Source organism: Schistocerca americana, chromosome 2, assembly GCF_021461395.2.
Source record: "Schistocerca americana isolate TAMUIC-IGC-003095 chromosome 2, iqSchAmer2.1, whole genome shotgun sequence".
Taxonomy (NCBI): Eukaryota; Metazoa; Arthropoda; class Insecta; order Orthoptera; family Acrididae; genus Schistocerca; species Schistocerca americana.
In genome coordinates, this window is record NC_060120.1 from 867,044,138 (window position 1) to 867,065,201 (window position 21,064).

General features: G+C 41.9%; 1 protein-coding gene across 1 annotated transcript in view; it reads right to left on the minus strand.

The window, feature by feature from the left end:
• Positions 1 to 18,671, minus strand: part of LOC124595716 — a 113,839-nt gene extending 95,168 nt beyond the window's left edge. Inside the window, exon 1 of the mRNA XM_047134583.1 lies at positions 18,588 to 18,671. Coding sequence (XP_046990539.1) covers positions 18,588 to 18,664 — 77 coding nt within the window. The 5' untranslated portion in view covers positions 18,665 to 18,671. The remainder of the gene's footprint in view (positions 1 to 18,587) is intronic.
• Between the last annotated feature and the right edge of the window lie 2,393 nt (positions 18,672 to 21,064).

Consider the following 21,064-nt stretch of genomic DNA (forward strand, 5'->3'; position numbering starts at 1 on the left):
GCTATCACTATACGGACTGGATTTGATTGGTTGATGGTCGTGGAGGTCTAGCGAGTAGAACGCTAGGCTCCGACTTTGGAGGTCCCGGATCCAATTCGGGGTAGGAATTTTCGCTCAGTCCAGTCCCCTGACGACGGCCTCAGATCCATTCGGCTTGCTATCAAATGAGTACCAGGGATGTGCCCGCTACCCTCCCCCTACTAGTGGCGCGGTGAAGAAATGCCGTACTCTACGCACAGACCAACACCCCGCTCAGGGCCTGCACCACAGATGTTGGTTTTTACTTTGTTTCTTGCCATGCTGTTCACAGGATATCTTGCCATTCCATTGGCGTGGCGGTAACCTTCAGGAAACAGAATCGATATACAGAATGATTCGAAAAAAGAGAACAGATTTTAATTCTTTATTACAGACAAAGTGTGAAAGACAGAAACACATTGTTTAAGTAACTGGATACAGGAAGGTTCAGAGTTTTATGTTCGCACAGACACTATACCATACACTCGCCATGAGAACCATGCGTTGCTCGAGAAACATCGAAACGGCATTCTACATCTACATCTACATCCATACTCCGCAAGCCACCTGTCAGTGTGTGGCGGAGGGTACCTTGAGTACCTCTATCGATTCTCCCTTCTATTCCAGTCTCGTATTGTTCTTGGAAAGAAAGATTGTCGGTATGCCTCTGTGTGGGCTCTAATCTCTCTGATTTTATCCTCGTGGTCTCTTCGCGAGATATACGTAGGAAGGAGCAATATACTGCTTGACTCCTCGGTGAAGGTATGTTCTTGAAACTTCAACAAAACCCCGTACCGAGGTACTGAGCGTCTCTCCTGCAGAGTCTTCCACTGAAGTTTATCTATCATCTCCGTAACGCTTTCGCGATTACTAAATGATACTGTAACGAAGCGCGCTGCTCTCCGTTGGATCTTCTCTATCTCTTCTATCAACCCTATCTGGTACGGATCCCACACTGGTGAACAATATTCAAGCAGTGGGCGAACAAGTGTACCGTAACCTGCTTCATTTGTTTTCGGATTGCATTTCGTTAGGATTCTTCCAATGAATCTCAGTCTGGCATCTGCTTTACCAACGATTAATTTTATATGGTCATTCCATTTTAAATCACTCCTAATGCCTACTCCCAGATAATTTATGGAATTAACTGCTTCCAGTTGCTGACGTGCTATAATGTAGCTAAATGATAAAGCATCTTTCTTTCTATGTATTTTCCATTGTTACAACCTCTCGATATACCACAGCATCATCCGCAAAAAGCCTCAGTGAACTTCCGATGTCATCCACAAGGTCATTTATGTATATTGTGAATAACAACACTCCCCTGCGGCACACCTGAAATCACTCTTACTTCGGAAGACTCATTTCCATTGAGATTGACATGCTGCTTTCTGTTATCTAGGAACTCTTCAATCCAATCATACAACTGGTCTGATAGCCCATATGCTCTTACTTTGTTCATTAAACGACTGTTGCGGAAGTCAAGAAACACGGCATCTACCTGGGAACCCGTGTCTATGGCCCTCTGAGTCTCGTGGACGAATAGCGCGAGCTGGGTTTCACACGATCGTCTTTTTCGAAACCCATGATTCCTACAGAGTAGATTTCTAGGCTCCAGAAAAGTCATTATACTCGAACATAATACGTGTTCCAAAATTCTACAACTGATGGACGTTAGAGATATAGGCCTATAGTTCTGCACATCTGTTCGACGTCCCTTCTTGAAAACGGGGATGACCTGTGCCCTTTTCTTTTCCAATCCTTTGGAACGCTACGCTCTTCTAGAGACCTACGGTACACCGCTGCATCAAGGGGGGGGGGGGGGGGGGGGGGAGCCTAGTTCCTTCGCGTACTCTGTGTAAAATCGAACTGGTATCCCATCAGGTCCAGCGGCCTTTCCTCTTTTGAGCGATTTTAATTGTTTCTCTATCCCTCTGTTGTCTATTTCGATATCTACCATTTTGTCATCCGTCCGACAATCTAGAGAAGGAACTACAGTGCAGTCTTCCTATGTGAAACAGCTTTGGAAAAATGCATTTAGTATTTCGGCCTCTAGTCTGTCATCCTCTGTTTCAGTACCATTTTGGTCACAGAGTGTCTGGACATTTTGTTTTGATCCGCCTACCGCTTTGAGATAGGACCAAAATTTCTTGATACAACCCCTCGATATACCACAGCATCATCCGCAAAAAGCCTCAGTGAACTTCCGATGTTATCCACAAGGTCATTTATGTATATTGTGAATAGCAACGATCCTACGACACTCCCCTGTGGCACACCTGAAATCACTCTTACTTCGAAAGACTTCTCTCCATTGAGAATGACATGCTGCGTTCTGTTATCTAGAAACAGGTACCTGTTTATTGAATCTAAAACTTCAAGAATTCGATTTCTCAGATCTTGAAGAGTACCTGGCATAGGTGTGACACACAAAGACTGTATTTTATGTACCCCACGAAAGAAAACGCAAGGTAACTCGGGAGGCCAAAAACCATGAACAAGATTTTGTTATTCACCTCTTCCAGTTCAACGTTGTAGAATGGTGTTGTTAAAATACCACCGCACCTCAAAGTGAAAGTGAGGCACCATCAAGAATAAAAATTAAATCATTGGAATCTTCGTGAAATTGAGTAAACAACTAAATTTATAGCACGTCCAGGTAAGACAATCCTGTCATAGTTTCCTCTCCTAAAAAGAAAGATCCAGTAACTTTGTGAACAGAAGCGGCACAAAACAGTTCGGTTTCGGCGATTCTCTCTCAATTCCACAATTATCGGAACAGCATAAACACGACTGAGGTACCGCCATAGATCCGCTCCCACGTCCCACAGGTGCCCTCTTCCTCTCGCTTCAGAAGATAGTCACAACAGTAGTGTACCATATTGCTGTGGCAAAGAAGACCTATGACGGCTTATTGAGTCTACATCCAGTTTTATTCGGAAAAGCTATTGTAGCTAGCTCTGTAGGGGTGCACATCTACAGACGCAAATACATTACTCAGTGAAAGAGACGGAATAAAGTGCGTGTTTCAAGCTCGAAAAGATGTCCCCTCCGGAAATTGTGTCGGTGTCAAATTGTCTGCAGTGCAACAAAGCGCAACAAGCAGTCGCAGAGTTATGAATCTTGCAGCGCAATAGTCAATGCTGCTCGAGCATGAGGAGAAAATAACCGCCTTGCACTGTTAGGCGTTGATTCTGCCGGCCAATTGAATGGTGCTTTCGAGAGACTTCCCACATTCATCTAGTCGAATGCTGGTCTTGACTACACCTTACACACATTCCAAAGAAATATAGCTTTGAAGACAAATTTTGTTTAACTTTAGCTGCGGTAGCCAACCTGAAACAGTACTACTCAATCACCATTTTGCATTTGCAATGTGATGACTCGGAATCTACTTTTTATATGTATTTTGGCACATAGAAGCCGAATCTACCTTTCAAAATGTTCTAGCAAGTATGATTTTTGAGTTTTTAAGGGTGTTTATTTTTATGTATCTTATTTTGTTGTTAAATGTTCTTTTGTTTAGATGTCTAATCACTGATTCAGTAAAGAAGGCGTAAAAACCATATTATGGTTTTTCTATTGGTGATCAACACAAAACTTTTGGACCTCATATTACCTGTACAACCTATACTACCACTTTAGCCGAATGATTTAAAAGAAAATGCCTAGCCATGCCATTTACTGTTCAGGTACTGAGGAGCCAGCTGAAAGACCATTTTTAAGACTGTTACTTCTGCGTCACAAGTACTGAAGGGCATTCAAGCAAGTCTAGACGTAAAATAAAGAATCCAAATGTATCTGCAGTGCCTTTGCCAGCGGCTCGAAATGATGGGTTGTCTTTTCTTTTCTGTAACTTGCAAGCCACACTTTTACAGGATGGGTTCATGACATTCTGCTTTTTGTGTTTATGGTACAACTGTGACACCAAGAATGACTTCCCATCAGGAAACGATATGTATCGGGAAAGGAAAATGTGAACAACAGACCACTAGTTGAGCCCGAGAAAAACATGTTTCCTCCTTTTCATCGAAAGTTGGACCTTAAGAAGAACTTTGTAAAAGCTGTGGAAAAAAGAGGTCGGGCTTTCAATCATTCGAAAGAAAAGTTTCCAAAATTTAGAGAAGCAACGTTAAAAGAAACTATTGTTTTTGGGCTACAAATAAGAATACTGATGAAAGATACAACAACTTTTCATACCGAACTCAGAAATGTCGAATTAGCTGCTTGGTCCTCTTGCAAAGCAATGTGAAAGGCAGTTTGCGCAACAGAAGGTATGATAATTACTCGTATGTTTCCACTGTGAATGACCTGTCAGACAGCTGCAACAACTTGGGAAGCAGAATGTCACACTCCGCATCCAGTGACGCCTGTGGGCTGAGGATGACACGGCGGCCTGTCGGTACCGTTGGGCCTTCGTGACCTGTTCGGACGGAGAGAGAGAGAGAGAGAGAGAGAGAGAGAGAGAGAGAGAGAGGGAGAGAGAATTGACTAAGAATCTGTACATTGGCAGCAGCAGAATGGCAAGCACATTTCATTAGTATGTGCTAATTTTATCTTTTTACAGTTTTAATAAGAATCTGTCCGTCAACTTGCTCGCATAGTGGAACGCACAGTGCGCTAGCTTACGGCACAGGGAACAGGGAAGTGAGCGAGGTCCGGATCGAATCCGGCTGGTGCACCGGCCGGCCTAATTGTGGGTCTTAGCCGGTGTTTCAAGCTCGCTTGGGAAGAGCTGGGCTATCCCCCCCCTCCCCCCCCCCCCTTCCGCATCAATAAGCACGTTATACAATCTGTTAAAATACGATCGCACACAGAACAAAGTCCGCTCAGTCCACACACAGGTGGTACACAAGGCGTACCTCCCGTAGGTAACTGACGACTGCGATCACACGAAGAGCTTCTGGCCGCAAAAGTTAAATAAGATAATTGTCAGAATTTGAAGACAGTGGAGCCCGTGCTAGGCGGGGTAGACGCCAGTGGAAAGAACAATACCAATATAAAAAAAATGGTTCAAATGGCTCTGAGCACTATGGGACTTAACAGCTGAGGTCATCAGTCCCCTAGAACTTAGAACTACTTAAACCTAACTAACCTAAGGACATCACACACATCCATGCCCGAGGCAGGATTCAAACCTGCGACCGTAGCGGTCGCGCGGCTCCAGACTGAAGCGCCTAGAACCGCTGGGCCACACCGGCCGGCAATACCAATATAAATTACGGCTTTTTGATTCAGTTCTTTGAAATTGCATTCATCTTTTGATTAAATCCAAGGTATCCACCTAGATACCGCAAAATTATTTTTATTCATGTGCTAATACCAATAATAAAACTGAAAGTTCAAACATATGAGTAAGAAAAAACAATCCCGTAATGTTCGACTTATGCGTTAGTAGTGTACTGCATGACATTGTCACGTCGATTAAATATCTGGACGTAATGACGCAACGCGATGTGACATGGAATGAGCATGTAAAGATTGTTGTAGGGAAAGCGAAATTCTGACTTCGATTTATTGGGAGAATTTTAGTATAGTGTGGGTAGTCTGTAAACAAGACCGCGTTTAGGGCACAGTAATCTATCTTTAAAAAAATATTGTGAGTGTACCTATCAGTCGTTTGAGATACGGTAAGTTTTGTGAACTTTCTGTCAAACTGAGTTCTGGGAGAAATATAATACGTTCTGAAACTCAGTTGTACGAAAGGTGGCAATTTCAGAACCTTCCCTGCTCTTAAATACATTTCTACGAATGCCCATGCATCCAGAATCAACTCTTACGTCTTCTGCATATTCTGTACTAGATCCCCCTCACCTGCCAATCCGCCCTCCTATCCGTGCGGCTTCTTCTAGTAGGGTGACCAACTCTGCCCTCTTTCCCGGTATCTACCGCATCATAGATTTTTTTTTTTAAATTCCTCCGTGTCCATTAATGATCACCGGTTTCTGCCCTATATTTCATCAGTGTTACTGGTATAAATATTACGATATTAACACTGCGAAGTACTATCCATAGTTGAAATTCCCCAACTGACACCTCTCGGTCTATTTCCTGTTCGTGTTTTTACATAAAGAAGAGTGTTAGCAAGGAAATACATGGAGCGAAGGAAGAATGACATGGCATAAACCTTAGAGGAGTCATGGGAGGACGCAATGTTCACTTGTTTCTCGCTGGCAACGCACAGACGAGCTCGCCTCGTACCGATCGGCGCACGCGGAAGTAACAAAGATCGCGACAGTAGACGGTACGGACGTTCATGTTTAAACACGCTCGTTACATTACTCATTTCTCAACTGACTCACACAAAGCGACAACATTTCACACTGCTTCGAATGAGCCATCGCTGATAGATAGCTTAAGTTGGTAGCAATCGATAAAGAGGACAGTCAACAAAAAATGTTACAATTTGTGTAGTCTTCCGTAATCGAAGCTACGACACCACTCAGCGAAATGTATATTCATTTGCTTCTAAAGTGAATAAAGTTTCAACATGAGCTCTGGAAATGAAAATGCAGATGTAAGACGGTCAACATTTTCGTGGTCACTTACGTGCCTTTCAGAAAATAATCACTTCAACTGAAGCGACGGCACAGTAGCTAGCGTTGCTGTTTCACAATTTGCACCCTGTGTCCGAATCCCGAATATTGTTTTTATTTTTGTTTTTCATTTCTCTGCCCATTCCGTAGTAGATTATTACACTAATGTTTTCCATGTATATTAAAATAACGTTATCTCTATTGGTCTTTTAATTGTGCGCCTGGTGAATGAATTTAAAGAGAACCATAAATAAATCAGGAAATTATTTGAAATTGTTTTCGGCGAAATTCATGTAGTGTATAATGATTCATAATCGGTTTCAAGCGCCAGTGATATTTTATGCGTTGTTTGCAGCGAAATTATTGCCAACGTATCACACCTTCGGCAATGTAAACGTTGTTTCTTTCCTGAGTGAGGTTCATACGAAGAAATGTCATTATGGCAAATCTCCCAGAACATGATGATCGTGTTGTTCGGAATTTTTATTTTTAGAATATTTCTACGATTGGTCAGTTATCATCCAAGTCAATGCACCAGATCTTTCTGAAGGATAAGCATTAAAATATAAGAATTAATATAAGCATTGAAATAAGAATGAAACATAAGAACGTGAGAATTTAAAAAATTATAATTCCTGAAAATACCATACACATATATTCACTGAAGACCTAAAGAAACTGGTACACCTGCCTAATATCGTGTAGGGCTCCTGCGAGCACGCAAAAGTGCCGCAACACGACATGGCATGGACTCGAATAATGTCTGAAGTAGTGCTGGAGGGAGCAGACACCATGAATCCTGCAGGGCTGTCCATAAATCCGTAAAACTACGAGGGGATGGAGACCTCTTTTGAGCAGCACGTTGCAAGGCATCCCAGATATGCTCAATAAAGTTCTTGTATGGGGAGTTTCGTGGGCAGCGGGAGTATTTAACTCAGAAGAGTGTTCCTGGAGCCACTCTGTAGCAATTCTGGACTTGTGGAATTGTCAAGTCCGTCGGAATGCACAATGGACATGGATGCATGCATGTGATCAGACAGGACGCGCATGTTACCCGTAAGAGTCGTATGCAGACTTATCAGGGGTCCCACATCACTCCAACTGCACACGCACCACACCATTAAAACAGCCTCCCCCAGTTTGACCGTACATCCGCTCGATACAATTTGAAACGAGGCTCGTCCGATCAGGCAACATGTTTCCAATCATCAACAGTCCAATGTCGGTGTTGACCAGCGCACGCGAGGCGTAAAGACTTGCTTCGTGAAGTCATCGAAGTGGGCCTTCGACTCCGAAAGCCCAAATCGGTGATGTTTCGTTGAATGGTTCGCAGGCTGGCACTTGCTGATGGCCCTGCATTGAAATTTGCAGCAGTTTGCGGAAAGGTTGCACTTCTGTCACGTTGAACCATTCTCTTCAGTCGCCGTTGGTCCCGTTCTTGCAGGATCTTTTTCCGGCTGCAGCGATGTCGGAAATTTCGTGGTTTGCCGGATTCCTGATATTCACGGTACACTCGTGAAATGATCGTACGGGAAAATCCCCACTTCATCGCTACCTCGGAGATGTGTCCCATCGCTCGTGCGCCGACTATGACACCACGTCCAAACTCACATAAATCTTGATAACCTGCCACTGTAGCAGCAGTAACCGATCCAACAACTGCACCAGACACTTATTGTCTTACAGAGGCGTTGTCGACTGCAGCGCCGTATCCTGCCTGTTTACATATCTCCGTATTTGAATACGCGTGCCTATACCAATTTCCTTAGCGCTTCAATGAATTATATGACACTTATTGTAAAATCCAATTGTAATATTAAAATCATTATAACGCCCTTGCATCTCCTAACGTAATAACAAACATTCCCATAGTAACTTTCTACGGACATAAATGTAGATAAATGCAAAAACGTAAAATAAAAACAGTAACTGGGTTCTGAGCAAGGGGCGCAGAGGGGAGAGGACGGGACGCTAGCCACTGCGCCACCGTTCCAGCTGAATCTATTGTGCGCTAAAAGACATTTAAAATACGTCGAAAATTTTGACTGTCGTTCCCTCTGAAAAGGTCGCGTATCTACGGATAAGCCGGCCGCGGTGGCCGTGCGGTTCTGGCGCTGCAGTCCGGAACCGCGGGACTGCTACGGTCGCAGGTTCGAATCCTGCCTCGGGCATGGGTGTGTGTGATGTCCTTAGGTTGGTTAGGTTTAAGTAGTTCTAAGTTCTAGGGGACTTATGACCTAAGATGTTGAGTCCCATAGTGCTCAGAGCCATGTGTGAATCTACGGGTAAGCCGAGACACGAATTCGCTTGATTTGAGTTCTCTTCCAGTGAGCAAAAGCAAAACTAATGGAAGAGCCTCGTCCAGGAGGAACCGCCTTCATGATCACAGTATCCCCTGTTACTGTTTTCAGTTCCTATGTCCTAATCTAATTCCTTAAGTGTCAACTGACTTCGTTCATCTGCACTCCATTCCTTTACTTATGTTGATGTTTATCATATAGTCTCTTTCCAAGGTACTTTTTATTTCTTTCAATTGCTCTTTCAATTCTTTTGCTGTCTCTGACAATTAATCCACCAGAAAGCCTTAAAATTTATAATTGCTCTCCCCGACCTGTAATTCTCTTTAAGATGTCTCCTTGGCTGTCTTTATCGCCCAATGTACAGATTCTTCTCAATTACTGTCCTCCTTTTCATGTCCTTCGTCTCTTAGTCTGTTTTCTGTACATTTTTTTGATAACCTTTAAGTCCCTAACTACCTTAAAATAGTGAATTCCAGTCAACATAGTGAAAAACTTACTTAAATGATACGTGAATACATCTGTCGAAAGACACTCTGAGAAGAAATACTAGAAGTGGTACCTCATTGCACTTCACAATGCCGAAGAAAAGTCTGTCGCCTTTTGAAAAGATAAGACTGTTTCTTTTAATACAGGAACAAAATCAACAACCGAATACTGAGAAATGGTCGTAACAAAAAAGGAAGAATATCCGACAAAATAAAGCTAATAGCCTTTTGTGCCTTAATGCGCCTTTAATGGCATTTGTGAATAGGAACAGAACTATTCTCATATGCCGTTGAATTGTCCAGTTACTGTCGGGTAACACCGTACACTTTAAAAATGTTCGTTGCAGGTGGCGAATGAAGGCAGCGACAGGGCGTCATCTGAACATTCAGTTGTTTTGATTTCTGAAGTGAGTGGAAGTCGGCAGCGTGAAGATCAGATAACTCAGTAAACAGCCAACTCGTAAATCCACAACTCATTTAACGGTGGTGAATTACGACGTCTGCCTACATCGTTCTCTCCAACTTGAACAACTGCCTCTTTTTCATCACGGTTTTTCTTGTGGGAAAACACCAGCAACTGCGAAAGGTCTAAAAAGACTTCATAACTGCGTCCCACCACCATCTTTCAGCAGCAACACGCTTACATTAAAAGGCAGCAGAGGAATGAAAAGAATCGTTTAGCTGATAATACTAAATTGACATAAGCGTAAGAAGCGTATCCGTCTGTATACCATACACATTTTTCGTCCCACTGGTTTGCATTAACTCAAACGCATTTTGTCTTTTGTGTTAAAGGCATCTTCATTGGGTATTAGAAACAATATACAATTTCTTTTATGTACAGTAATAACGATTTAAAACGGTTTACATCCTAACTTTTTACACAAGGAAAATGGTACTTACAGTAAGTTTTGAATGTGTTGACAATTTCTGTGTTTTATCTTGTGTCGGCACACGTAGAGAAACGCACTTGCACTACACTTACAAACATTCTCTGCATATTACCGTCGAAAGCATGTTCCTTGCTTTTTAGACGTTTTTCTGTGTGTACTATGTTTATGTAATCACTTTATATGAATACAATAAACGAAAAACCTTTTTAAGTGCCAGATTTCATACTTGTTATGACAATAAAACAAAACAAAGTATCTCTGTTTGTACATAACTAATTTTTATAAAAAAATAAATGAGAAGGTATTCTGATACCAGAGAATTATGCTGCTCATCGCATCAGCCCCAAAATAATGAGACAAATTAGAAAATAAATACTTTACTAAGAACGTTGTAATTGTAAGCACCACACCAAGAAGCTGACTGGTTGTTAAGTGCCAATAAGAAGGTTTTTACAAGACGATTCTTGCAAAGGAGGAAACAACAACCAGCCACTGCTAATCATGCTGTTTATATTAATTGTTGACTGTTTTTCCTCTACAGCTAATTTAAACAACAGCAAATACAATACAAACGTGAGCAGCCGTCTGAAGATGAAAGAGTCGGTTCAAAACGGTTAACGGCGCTTTTTGTGTAAATAGTAGTGGTATGGCAGGTCTTGCCATGGGTTAAGCCTCTTCCAGTTTTGTCTGTCCATAACCAGTCTTTTCATTTCTGAATATTTGCCTCCTTTGATATTGTCCAGCATTTGATATCTTCTTTTTCCTCTTCCCCTTTTTCCCTCCACCATTCCTTCTATTCCTTCATTCAATAAACAGTCCCTCCTCAAACAATGCCCAATCCAGTTTCGTTTTCTCTTTCTGATGACTTTCAACATGTTTCTTTCTTCTCCAACTCTTCTTAATACTTCTTCATTCCTTACTCGGTCTTCCCATTTCACTTTTTCCATTCTTCTCCATATGCACATCTCTAGTGCCTCCAATCTTCTTTCCTCTTCCTTCCTCAATGTCCAGGTCTCCGCACCATATAGTGCAACACTCCAGAAGTAACATTTGCAAGTCTTTTCCTCAGATCTTTGTTTAGTGGCCCACAAAGTAATTTCTGTTTCCTCTTGAATCCTTCTTTTGCCATTGCAATTCTTTTCCTAATTTCTGTTGTTGTGTAAATAAATAGCATTATTTAACAGCGGCTGGTTGTAGGTTTGCAAGAATCAACACGTATTTTATTCAGCAGCCATGGTCTCAAAACCGCCAGTTTCCGATAGAATAGCAGGAAAGAAGTTTTTGTTCCAAGCGCCATTAACACTGAGGCACTACGTTTTGTTTGTGATAGTACAAGTACAGAAATACAGAATTAGATTTTTTACTAGTTGAACTGTTGTCATCAAAAATCGACCTGAAAATTTCACTGATTCTAATAGAATTGTCTTCAGTGAAAAATTCCACTTAGAACTGAGCCCCGATGTGTAGCGAAGTGTCTGGAGACGTCACGGACAGCAGTGGGTTACCAACTTGATTGTCGCCCCCAATATGGCCCGACAACCAGGAGTAATGGTCTGAGATGCCATTTGTTTTCATAGCAGGACCTCTTTGGTTGTCTCCGCGGCAACACTTCCAGCACGGTGGTACGTCAACGATATTTTTCGACCCGTTTTGTTGCCCTTCGTGGCAAGCCATGCTGGACTTACATTTCAGCAGGATAATGCCCGCCCAAACACGGCGAGAGTTACTTCTACTTATCTTCGTGCTTGCCAAACCCTATCTTGGTCAGCAAGGTCGCCAGTAGACAACGTTTGGAGCATTATGTGCGCTACCCTGCCACCAGCTCGAGATTATGACGCTCTAACACGCCACTTGGACAGAATTGGCACGACATCCCTCAGGAGTACTTCCAGCAACTCTGTCAACCAATGACAAGCCGAAGAACTGCTTGCATGACGGTCAGAGGTGGACCAACGAATTATTACTTGCTCAATTTGTGAAGCTCTTTCTCTTGAATAAATCATCCATTTTTTCTGAAATTGTAATCATTTGTTTATCTGTAGATGTACACCATATCTACTGATTGCCGTCCTATTCGGATAATTCCTTCGCGTTGCGTCGCTTTTTTTCCTTTCTTTTCTTAGAGCGTATACTCTGAAAGGTAATGGACCTGTAACGTTCGCTTCTGAAGATTTATCTCCGTTCGGAATAACGTGTTGTGTTCTGTTTGCTAGGAACTCTTCCGTCCAATACAAAGTTTTCCTCACATTACGTATTCTCGTATTTTGTTCACTGCGCGACGATGTGAGTCCGTATCTATTCACCGCAAGATGAATGAATCAGTTCTTTTAAAGTTTCTACACGTACCACAACAATGATTTTTTCACTTGCTTACTGGTTAAAACTGAAAGCAAAACTCGACATCAGGAGTTAACTTCTTGCTAGAAAATATCTCTCCAGAATTTACGGAGCGAGATCGCTCAGTGATAACAAACTGGAGTTGAATTCTCGAGGTCGGCGGCTCAAATCTCTGTCTGTCTGTCCAGGTGTAGGTTTCCGTGGTTTCCTCAAATGGCATAAGGCAAACACTAAGATGGTTCCTTAGAAAGGGAGCGGCTGATTTTATTCACCTCTCCCCCATTTCGAACTTGTGCTCGGTCTCTAATGACCTCGTCGTTGACTGCAAGTAATGTCCTAATCTTCATTCACTTTACCAGAATTCCTGTGTTTGTATAACACACCCATCATACATCACAAGAATAATGACCCATACATGTCATAAATGTTAAACATCTTCTCCGAAACAACTGGACCGATTTCGACCAAACTTGGTACACATATCACTTACTATCTGAAAAAAAAAGCAAATGGAGGGTAAGAACCACCTACCTCTCAAAGGGGTGGGGAGGGGGTGAAAAAAAAAGAATCGTAGCTTACAACGAGCAAAAAGCCAGAGTATATTCATCCCGTATTTGAGGTCGGGTTGACAGAGGAGATAGAGAAGATCCAAAGAAGAGCGGCGCGTTTCGTCACAGGGTTATTTGGTAAGTGCGATAGTGTTACGGAGATGTTTATCAAACTCAAGTGGCGGACTCTGCTAGAAGCGCTCTGCATCGCGGTGTAGCTTGCTGTCCAGGTTTCGAGAGGGTGCGTTTCTGAATGAGGTATCGAATATATTGCTTCCCCCTACTTATACCTCCCGAGGAGATCACGAATGTAAAATTAGAGAGATTCGAGCGCGCACGGAGGCTTTCCGGCCGTTCTTCCCGCGAACCATACGCGACTGGAACAGGAAAGGGAGGTAATGACAGTGGCACGTAAAGTGCCCTCCGCCACACACCGTTGGGTGGCTTGCGGAGTATAAATGTAGATGTAGATAAGAGCACTTAGTGACTAGCAACCGACATTACACATAATGTCAAACTTTTAGAACACTTTTTTTGGCGACACCCTCCACAAAATGAAGAAAAGAAAAAAGTTTCAATTACTACATTTTAGCTGTTCTTGCAGTAAAACTGCCCCCTCAGGCATGGCGTTTTTATTTTTTACTTCTTTACTACTGCCTCTATTCACAACACACTTTGTAGACGGTATTCACATAAACTACTGGATGTACCTGCAAAAATATATGACTGTACGACACATAGTTCAGTAGATATGACATCATAAACATTGAGTTGCGTGATAATGACAATGCAGAGCAAATTTCGCTACAGCTACTGGCGAAATAAAATTAGTACACCACAAAAGTGAGATATGTTAAATGCATCTGACAAGGGCGCAAGCTGGCACTGTCGCACGTGAAACTCTCCACATTAACCTCTGGATCAATATCAGACAAACTTAGTACACATATTATTTACTATCTGGAAAGAAATATTGTGTGGGTAAGAACCAGTAACTGATAATGCGGGAACCGAGGGGCCAGGAGGACAAACAGAGGGGCGGGGGCGGGGAGGGAAGGCAGGAGATGGACACAGATAGGGGAGAGGACGAGATGAACAACGAGAGGGGAAAAGATAAATGGACAGTGATGGGGAGGGCAAATGGACGGAGAAAGGGAAATGGAAGGAGACTGGCAGAGAGAGAGAGAGAGAGAGGGGGGGGGGGCAGCATGGACTGAGAAAGGAAGGAGGAGAAGTTGGACAGAGAGGGGAGATAAGGAGAAGGACAGGGAAATGGTGGGGGAGAAGGTGGACACAGAGATGGAGGGAGGGGAGAGGAGGTGGAATTGGGGAGGGGAAGAGGTGATGGAGGGGGAGCAGGAGATAGACTTAAGTGGAGAGGTTGAGATGGGCAGAGGGAGGAGGAGATGGAGAAGGACGGGATGGGCAAATAGAAGATTGGAATATATACATACTCCCACATCGCCAGGTAATCAGCTAGTATTAATAAACAGCTAGTTCGAGAAAAACACACAGCATTAATGAACTTGTTGATGAGTAAAAACTTTATCTGGAGAAAAACTACAATGTTTGCATTCTGTTCAAAGTAACCATGTGATACTTTGAAGATCAACAGTCTCAATCAGACAGACGCAGTTTCATTAACTCTTATGATTTTATTGCACAAATATTGCTTCTAGACTTACCTACTAAGATGTTTTGCATTAATAGCACTACTATTCTTATTCTGGGATATTTCATAGAAAATATTCCAGAATACGTATTGTGGAAACTTGATGGCTTATACGACTGCTGATGAACCAGCTCAACGCATTTAGCAGACTTAACATGATGTACGCTACTAAATACACCACTTCTCTGTCTGTCTGTCTCTGTTTCTCTCTCTCTCTCTCTCTCATTCTGTGTGTGTGTGTGTGTGTGTGTTTGTGTGTGTGTGTGTGTGTGTGTGAGAGAGAGAGAGAGAGAGAGAGAGAGAGAGAGAGGAGAAGGGTTGGGGGAAGGTACTGACGCAATTTACTTTCCTTTTTCAAAATTTAACGTTTGCGTCAGTAATTGATGTAGAATGTGTATATAATTATCTGCCGATTACTGAACGTTACAAAATTTATGTTAATAAGAAATGTGGGGAGAAGTTTCCATTCATTTGATAAAGTAAACCAGAAAGCTTTCAGTGCTGATCTTTTCAGCATACTTTCACAACTGTTTGTAGCGTTCCCAGTTTTAATTCTCCTTATGAATCCGCTTATTGATTCATGGGTCATTTTCACTGTGGCTGTCCTCTCATTTCTGTGGTGCAATTTTACCAGATCTTTGACTATACTGATGTAAGCAATGTTCTTGAAGTAACCAGGACTAAAGTCTGGCGACTGTAGTAGGGGAAGGTTGAGGGAAGCCCTAGAGAACTCATCTCGACAAATCCATCTACCAGGGAAGTTATCATCACGAAACTGGCATATATTCAATTTGTTGACATTCGGAATAAAAGTATATGTGGGTAATGAACGTCTCTGTCAGCTTCTGTTACCAAACATGAAGAAAAAGACGACTAATTTGTACCTCAAATTGGATTTTAGAGTGATGAACGTGGTCTCATCAGCGGTATGTTGCAAGTGTTTTTGACAATAACAAATGACGCCAAAATGAGATATTAGTTATCAATATACTGGGCATTTCTCCTGAGAGTCATCAGGTGCATGTTCTACGGTGTTTCGACAGTTATTTGTAATTTATTTTTGCAACATGTAGCTGGAGTCAGCCCAGACAAATGATACTCATCGCGTCTTTCGTGCGACGACCAGTGTCAATAGATAGCGTCCGTTTGTTTCCTGTTAAAAACAAAAATATTTGAAAATAGAAATTTCACGTGCACCTTGGATAGAACAGCTCAGATCAATCTAGTGCAATATTCGTGTTGGCGATTTGTACCAACAGAAACAATACTAGTACCCCATCAGCGACTGAATATCGTTCCAGCGTGGCGGTAGCAGTCAATGCGAGCGTGGGCAGTGCTCTCGCTGCTGGAATACTGGCTGGTTATTCTTCATGTATTACTGAAACTGTTAATACATATCGATATTGCACTAGACTATTGTGATACCGCTCTACCGAATAGGCACGTAAAATTCCGATTTAAAAATCTTTTTGTTTGGAATTAGAAACAAACCGAACCTTTAAAAACGCGATGAGCAATATTTGACTCCAGCTATGCACTCCAAAAATGAAATTGCGAATATCAGCCGAAACACCAGAGAAAACACTCCTGTCGGCTCTTAGATGAGACACCCCGCGCAGCACAGAACGAGTTCATCGTGTGTTGATCTCTACTGTTAAAGTATATATTAACTTATTATGCATCCATGAGGAGCCTTCCTCAGTATAAGATCTACACGTGAATTAGTGTCTGTTGTAAGTGCTGTAATGTTTTCGGGTGCACCAGACACATTGACTGTTTTAGGAAAGCGCGCTGCATACTTTCTAGTAGTTAATTATTGAGCCCAAATGACATCAACATAAACCAAACACAACACTCTATGTGTCGTGCAGATATCAGAGTCATAATTTTTTACAATTAGCTCATTACATAGATATGAAAGGGGCTCTAGAGTGGGAGTTTTTAAAGTTTGGAGCGAAGGATGATTATCCGTTGTGTAGACAACAAGAATAACAATCGAGCGAGGTGGCGCCGTAGTTGGCACACTGGACTCGCATTCGGGAGGACGATTCAAATCCGCTTCCGGTCACCCTTATTTAGGTTTTCAGTGATTTCCCTAAACCGCTTCAGGCAAAAGGAGGGATAGTTCCTTTGAAAGGGCACGGCTGACTTCCTTCCCTAATCCGACGGGACCGATGACCTCGCTGTTTGGTTCCCTTCCCCGAAAATACCAACCAACCAAGCAAGAATTACGGATCTGATAGTTTGTCAAAAAACGTATTGTCTCTTTTGCAGTGCAAGAGCATGGAAGAGTAGCTTCCAACTGGTATCGTCTTTCTTGTGGTTTAATGAATAAACAATATTGTTCCACTTTCACCCAGGATCTGTCATAAACGGCACAGGATGCATGAACTAGCCACTATGCATTTTTTATGGAAATTAAATTACTCCAAGTTATATTCACCGCAGTGTATATTGTGTTATCTGTTTTTATATAATTCTCGTTCAGGCTTGAGCTGTAGACAATACGTGACTAGCCAGCAACAGAAAATGTGTATCAAACGCTGAAACTAGCTATTCCTTTTAGAATATGGACATGTGGCTTCCTTCACACCAGCTCATACTTGTTTTTGCGCTACTTATTAAATATAAACAATCAAGTAATTTTGTTCCACAAAAAGTGCAGATATCGCTTAAGGAAGAGTTCGTAAATTCTCAGTCATAAATATAAATCACAGAAATGTACCGTAGCAATCAACTGGAATACAGGAGAAGCTGAAAATATATTATGGAAAGAAAACGTATCAGCTAATGGCTTCAGTACTTTTATGTACGTACTAATATTTAAAAAAAAATTAAGTCTGTGGTTCTGATGTAACTGGTAACTCGTTTTTACTTGACTGCTAAAATTCTTTATTATTCAAGACAAAAAGACATTATCGATAGAGCTGCATAATGGTTGCAGACCTCTTAGAAGACTATGTCGCACCATGTAAAATCCATACAGAAATGTGAAAGAAGTTTTGAACAGCAATCAGAGGAAGACCACGAATACGTTTTCAGTGCAACAACAGCAAGCATATTTCTTGTGTACAAATACTACATTCCGCAGTCGAAATGTGCAACTACTAATCAATGCTCAATTTACGTAAATAAATGTTATTCCTTGAGACGAAAAAGCAAGATGAAAATCATTGCCTAAGTAAATAGCTATTTCGTAAGCGAAATGTTCAAATGACTTTAACCACGTAAAACAAAGGAAATACTGTTTATCATTCTAGCAACGTTCTAAATACATTTGAGCAGCTATTATGGACATCTGAAACTTAGGAAAAATGCTTTGCATGCACTTCTTACATGACTTTTTTCTTTTTGTTGGCACTAACAGTGATTCAATGTCGGCATAGCACACAAAACATGGAGTTCGTGTTGATATGTCGTGGCAATAGCGCAGGAAACTATATTTTTCCCAACTTTGCAGATCACACGGTAGTGACGCAGCCGCAATCAAAGATGTTTCTGCGTCAAAAACTATGGACTGCAGCATCCAGCGAAAACAGTACCGGTCGGAAAAATAAGATGTAACTATCAAATGAATGTCTGCAGTCGTTTGACGCTAGGCTAAAGATATTTATGGTTCTCATTTTTATTCGAACGGCAGCTTTCTTCCGAAACAAAACTGTGAGAGATCTTTGATTACTTAACAGCAAGCATACATTGTTCCCTACAACCGCAGTACGAACAAAAGCCTCGTAATAGCGCATGTGTAAAGTGTATTTACGAGAAAATCACAAGACACGCTAATCTAGATGAACTCACCTGTTGCTTCCAGTAGACACCGCAGTGGTGGTGTCAGCCGAATTCGGCTCGCGTTTATTGTTCCGGCGACGCCGCATTGGTGAAGTAGATTTATCCATTTCTTACTTGCTACTCAGAAACAACAGTCCTTTGAGCACTCTGAAACGATTTGTAGCCAAAACTACGTGCTCTTCAAGTAAGGTGCTTGCAAGCAATGAAAGTTTGCCCTAGTTGGTAGGGATGCACTTTTCATAAGATGCGCACAGCCACCGCATCAATTGGATACACAACTCGCGGTCACTTCGGCATTATTTTATAGTTCACGATTAAGCGTGAGATGGGAGTGCACCCATTATAACGCTGCCTTTAAGCTACTAGTATACTTTCGCAAATGAAGAAAAAGCAACGTGGAGTTTCTCCGCACAGTGCCTGCAATCGGTAAGGCGCTAATCGCAGTAGTATTTTCAACTGTCGCCTCTTCCGCAACGAATGGGCTTTGAACGAGTCCACGGAACGACCACGTGCGACGCCCAAAGACTACTGTGCGAGCGCTATGCGCAGCTCGTAAGACTCGTAAACTCCCTACCACTGTCCTCCCCACCATTCCTCCGCAGTCCCACGCCGTGCCACTGTGAGTTACGACACATCACGTGCTCCAAAATGGCGAGCCGACGCTGGAGGTGGAGACAAGAGACTGGGACTTACGATGAGTCATAAGCTAGAACTCCTTCACATAACGGAAGCGCAACCTGAAGAGCACATTAGCGGGTGACATAATCACCACAGTACTGCATTCCTTACCCTGGTCCGTACTAGCTGATTACGCCAACTGGGAAAGACTCGATAACAGAAAGCGTCATTCGTACGATTACAGCACCTCGAGAGATGTAACACATGCTGCCTTAATACTATGCGCTCCTCAAACGTTTCCGAGATTTCTTAAGTCCAAAGTTTTACGAGCCTGCTGAAAGCCTTGCGAGTGCGCCAGCAACGATAGCACCAGCGGCTACGGCCGCAATCTAGAGATCTGCCCGTCGTGCGTTTGAATCTCGTAACTTTTTTTTCTAATCTTCAACCAAAGTTTTTTTACAACCATCATGTTTCTATGTTTGTCCCAACGGAACAATAATAATCTGATAATCATAGTGTTAAATTCTCGGCGAGATATGATAAGGAATCATGACGAAATGAATGTTTATCTATTAGTATTCCCCCACCAACACCGCCGATTCTTTAAGGAATCGAACTCCCCTTTATAAATCAACTTCAAACGACTGATTTCTACGTAAATAATATTGTGTTAGATATTTGACGATAAGCATGTAAATCTTTTATGGTTGAAAACGCAGTTCCATAAAATTATGTTGGTTTTATTAGTTTCGGATTATTCACCTGTAGACTAATGAAAAAGTCAGAACCAAAACTGGTAAACCGACAGAGTGATAAAAGTGAATAACCCCATTATACACTCATGTAAGACCTTTCTGACGAATAATGCCTCGTGATGACTGGGTGTTGTGTGCTGTCCTTAGGTTAGTTAGGTTTAAGTAATTCTGAGTTCTAGGGGACTGATGACCATAGGTGTTAAGTCCCATAGTGCTCAGAGCCATTTGAACCATTTTTTGAACGAATAATGCATAGAATCAAATGTTTATTTTATGCTTGACCACAGAAAAAGTAAGTTCTGAAACGAAAGTCATTAAACTGCAGTATAACAATATAATTTCGAGCAAAGATTACGTATAAACATTTATACTACCGATATTGAGAAACTATTGACATTTTCCTGAAAAGCTAATTTTTCTTTTAAGATATGAGCTGTACAATGAAACAATTATTTTGCACGTACATTCAGTGGTATCTGTGGATACTGTCAGAAAAATGCATTGCGAACGGAATTAGTTGCAAAAACCGAATAAATCAAAACTTCGTGCCAGACGCTGAAGTTTTACTGCATGAACAGCAGAATGTAGTAAATGATAAACTTTTTTTATTATTTTGCGGGTGGTGTCGCAGCGAGGAAGTTTCGGAATAGTTTGACATCATTTGTAAAATGTGCTGAAAGTCGCCAAGCGCCCTCATTCTCAAATAATGAATGAATATAATCTGGGTAATTTGCGCGCCCTGAATTACGCTGCTTCCAGGCATGCACACAGTTTCTAACATCAATACAACCGACTTATTATCTTAAATTTTAACGTACGATTATACCTCATTACGAGTAGATTACAACAACATTTTAAATTTTTATGTTCAGTCAACAATTATATTAAACACATTAATCAATTTTTTTTGCCCCTGATAGCCGATAGGTAGACAACCTGCTACTGCTACGCAAAGAACTTTCAGCCAGTTAGTAATATACACTGAAGAGCCAAAGAAACTGGTACACCTGCCTGATATCGTGTAGGACCCCTTGGGCACGCAGAAGTGCCGCAACACGACGTGGCATGGACTTGACTAATGTTTGGAGTAGTTCTGGAGGGAAATGACACCAT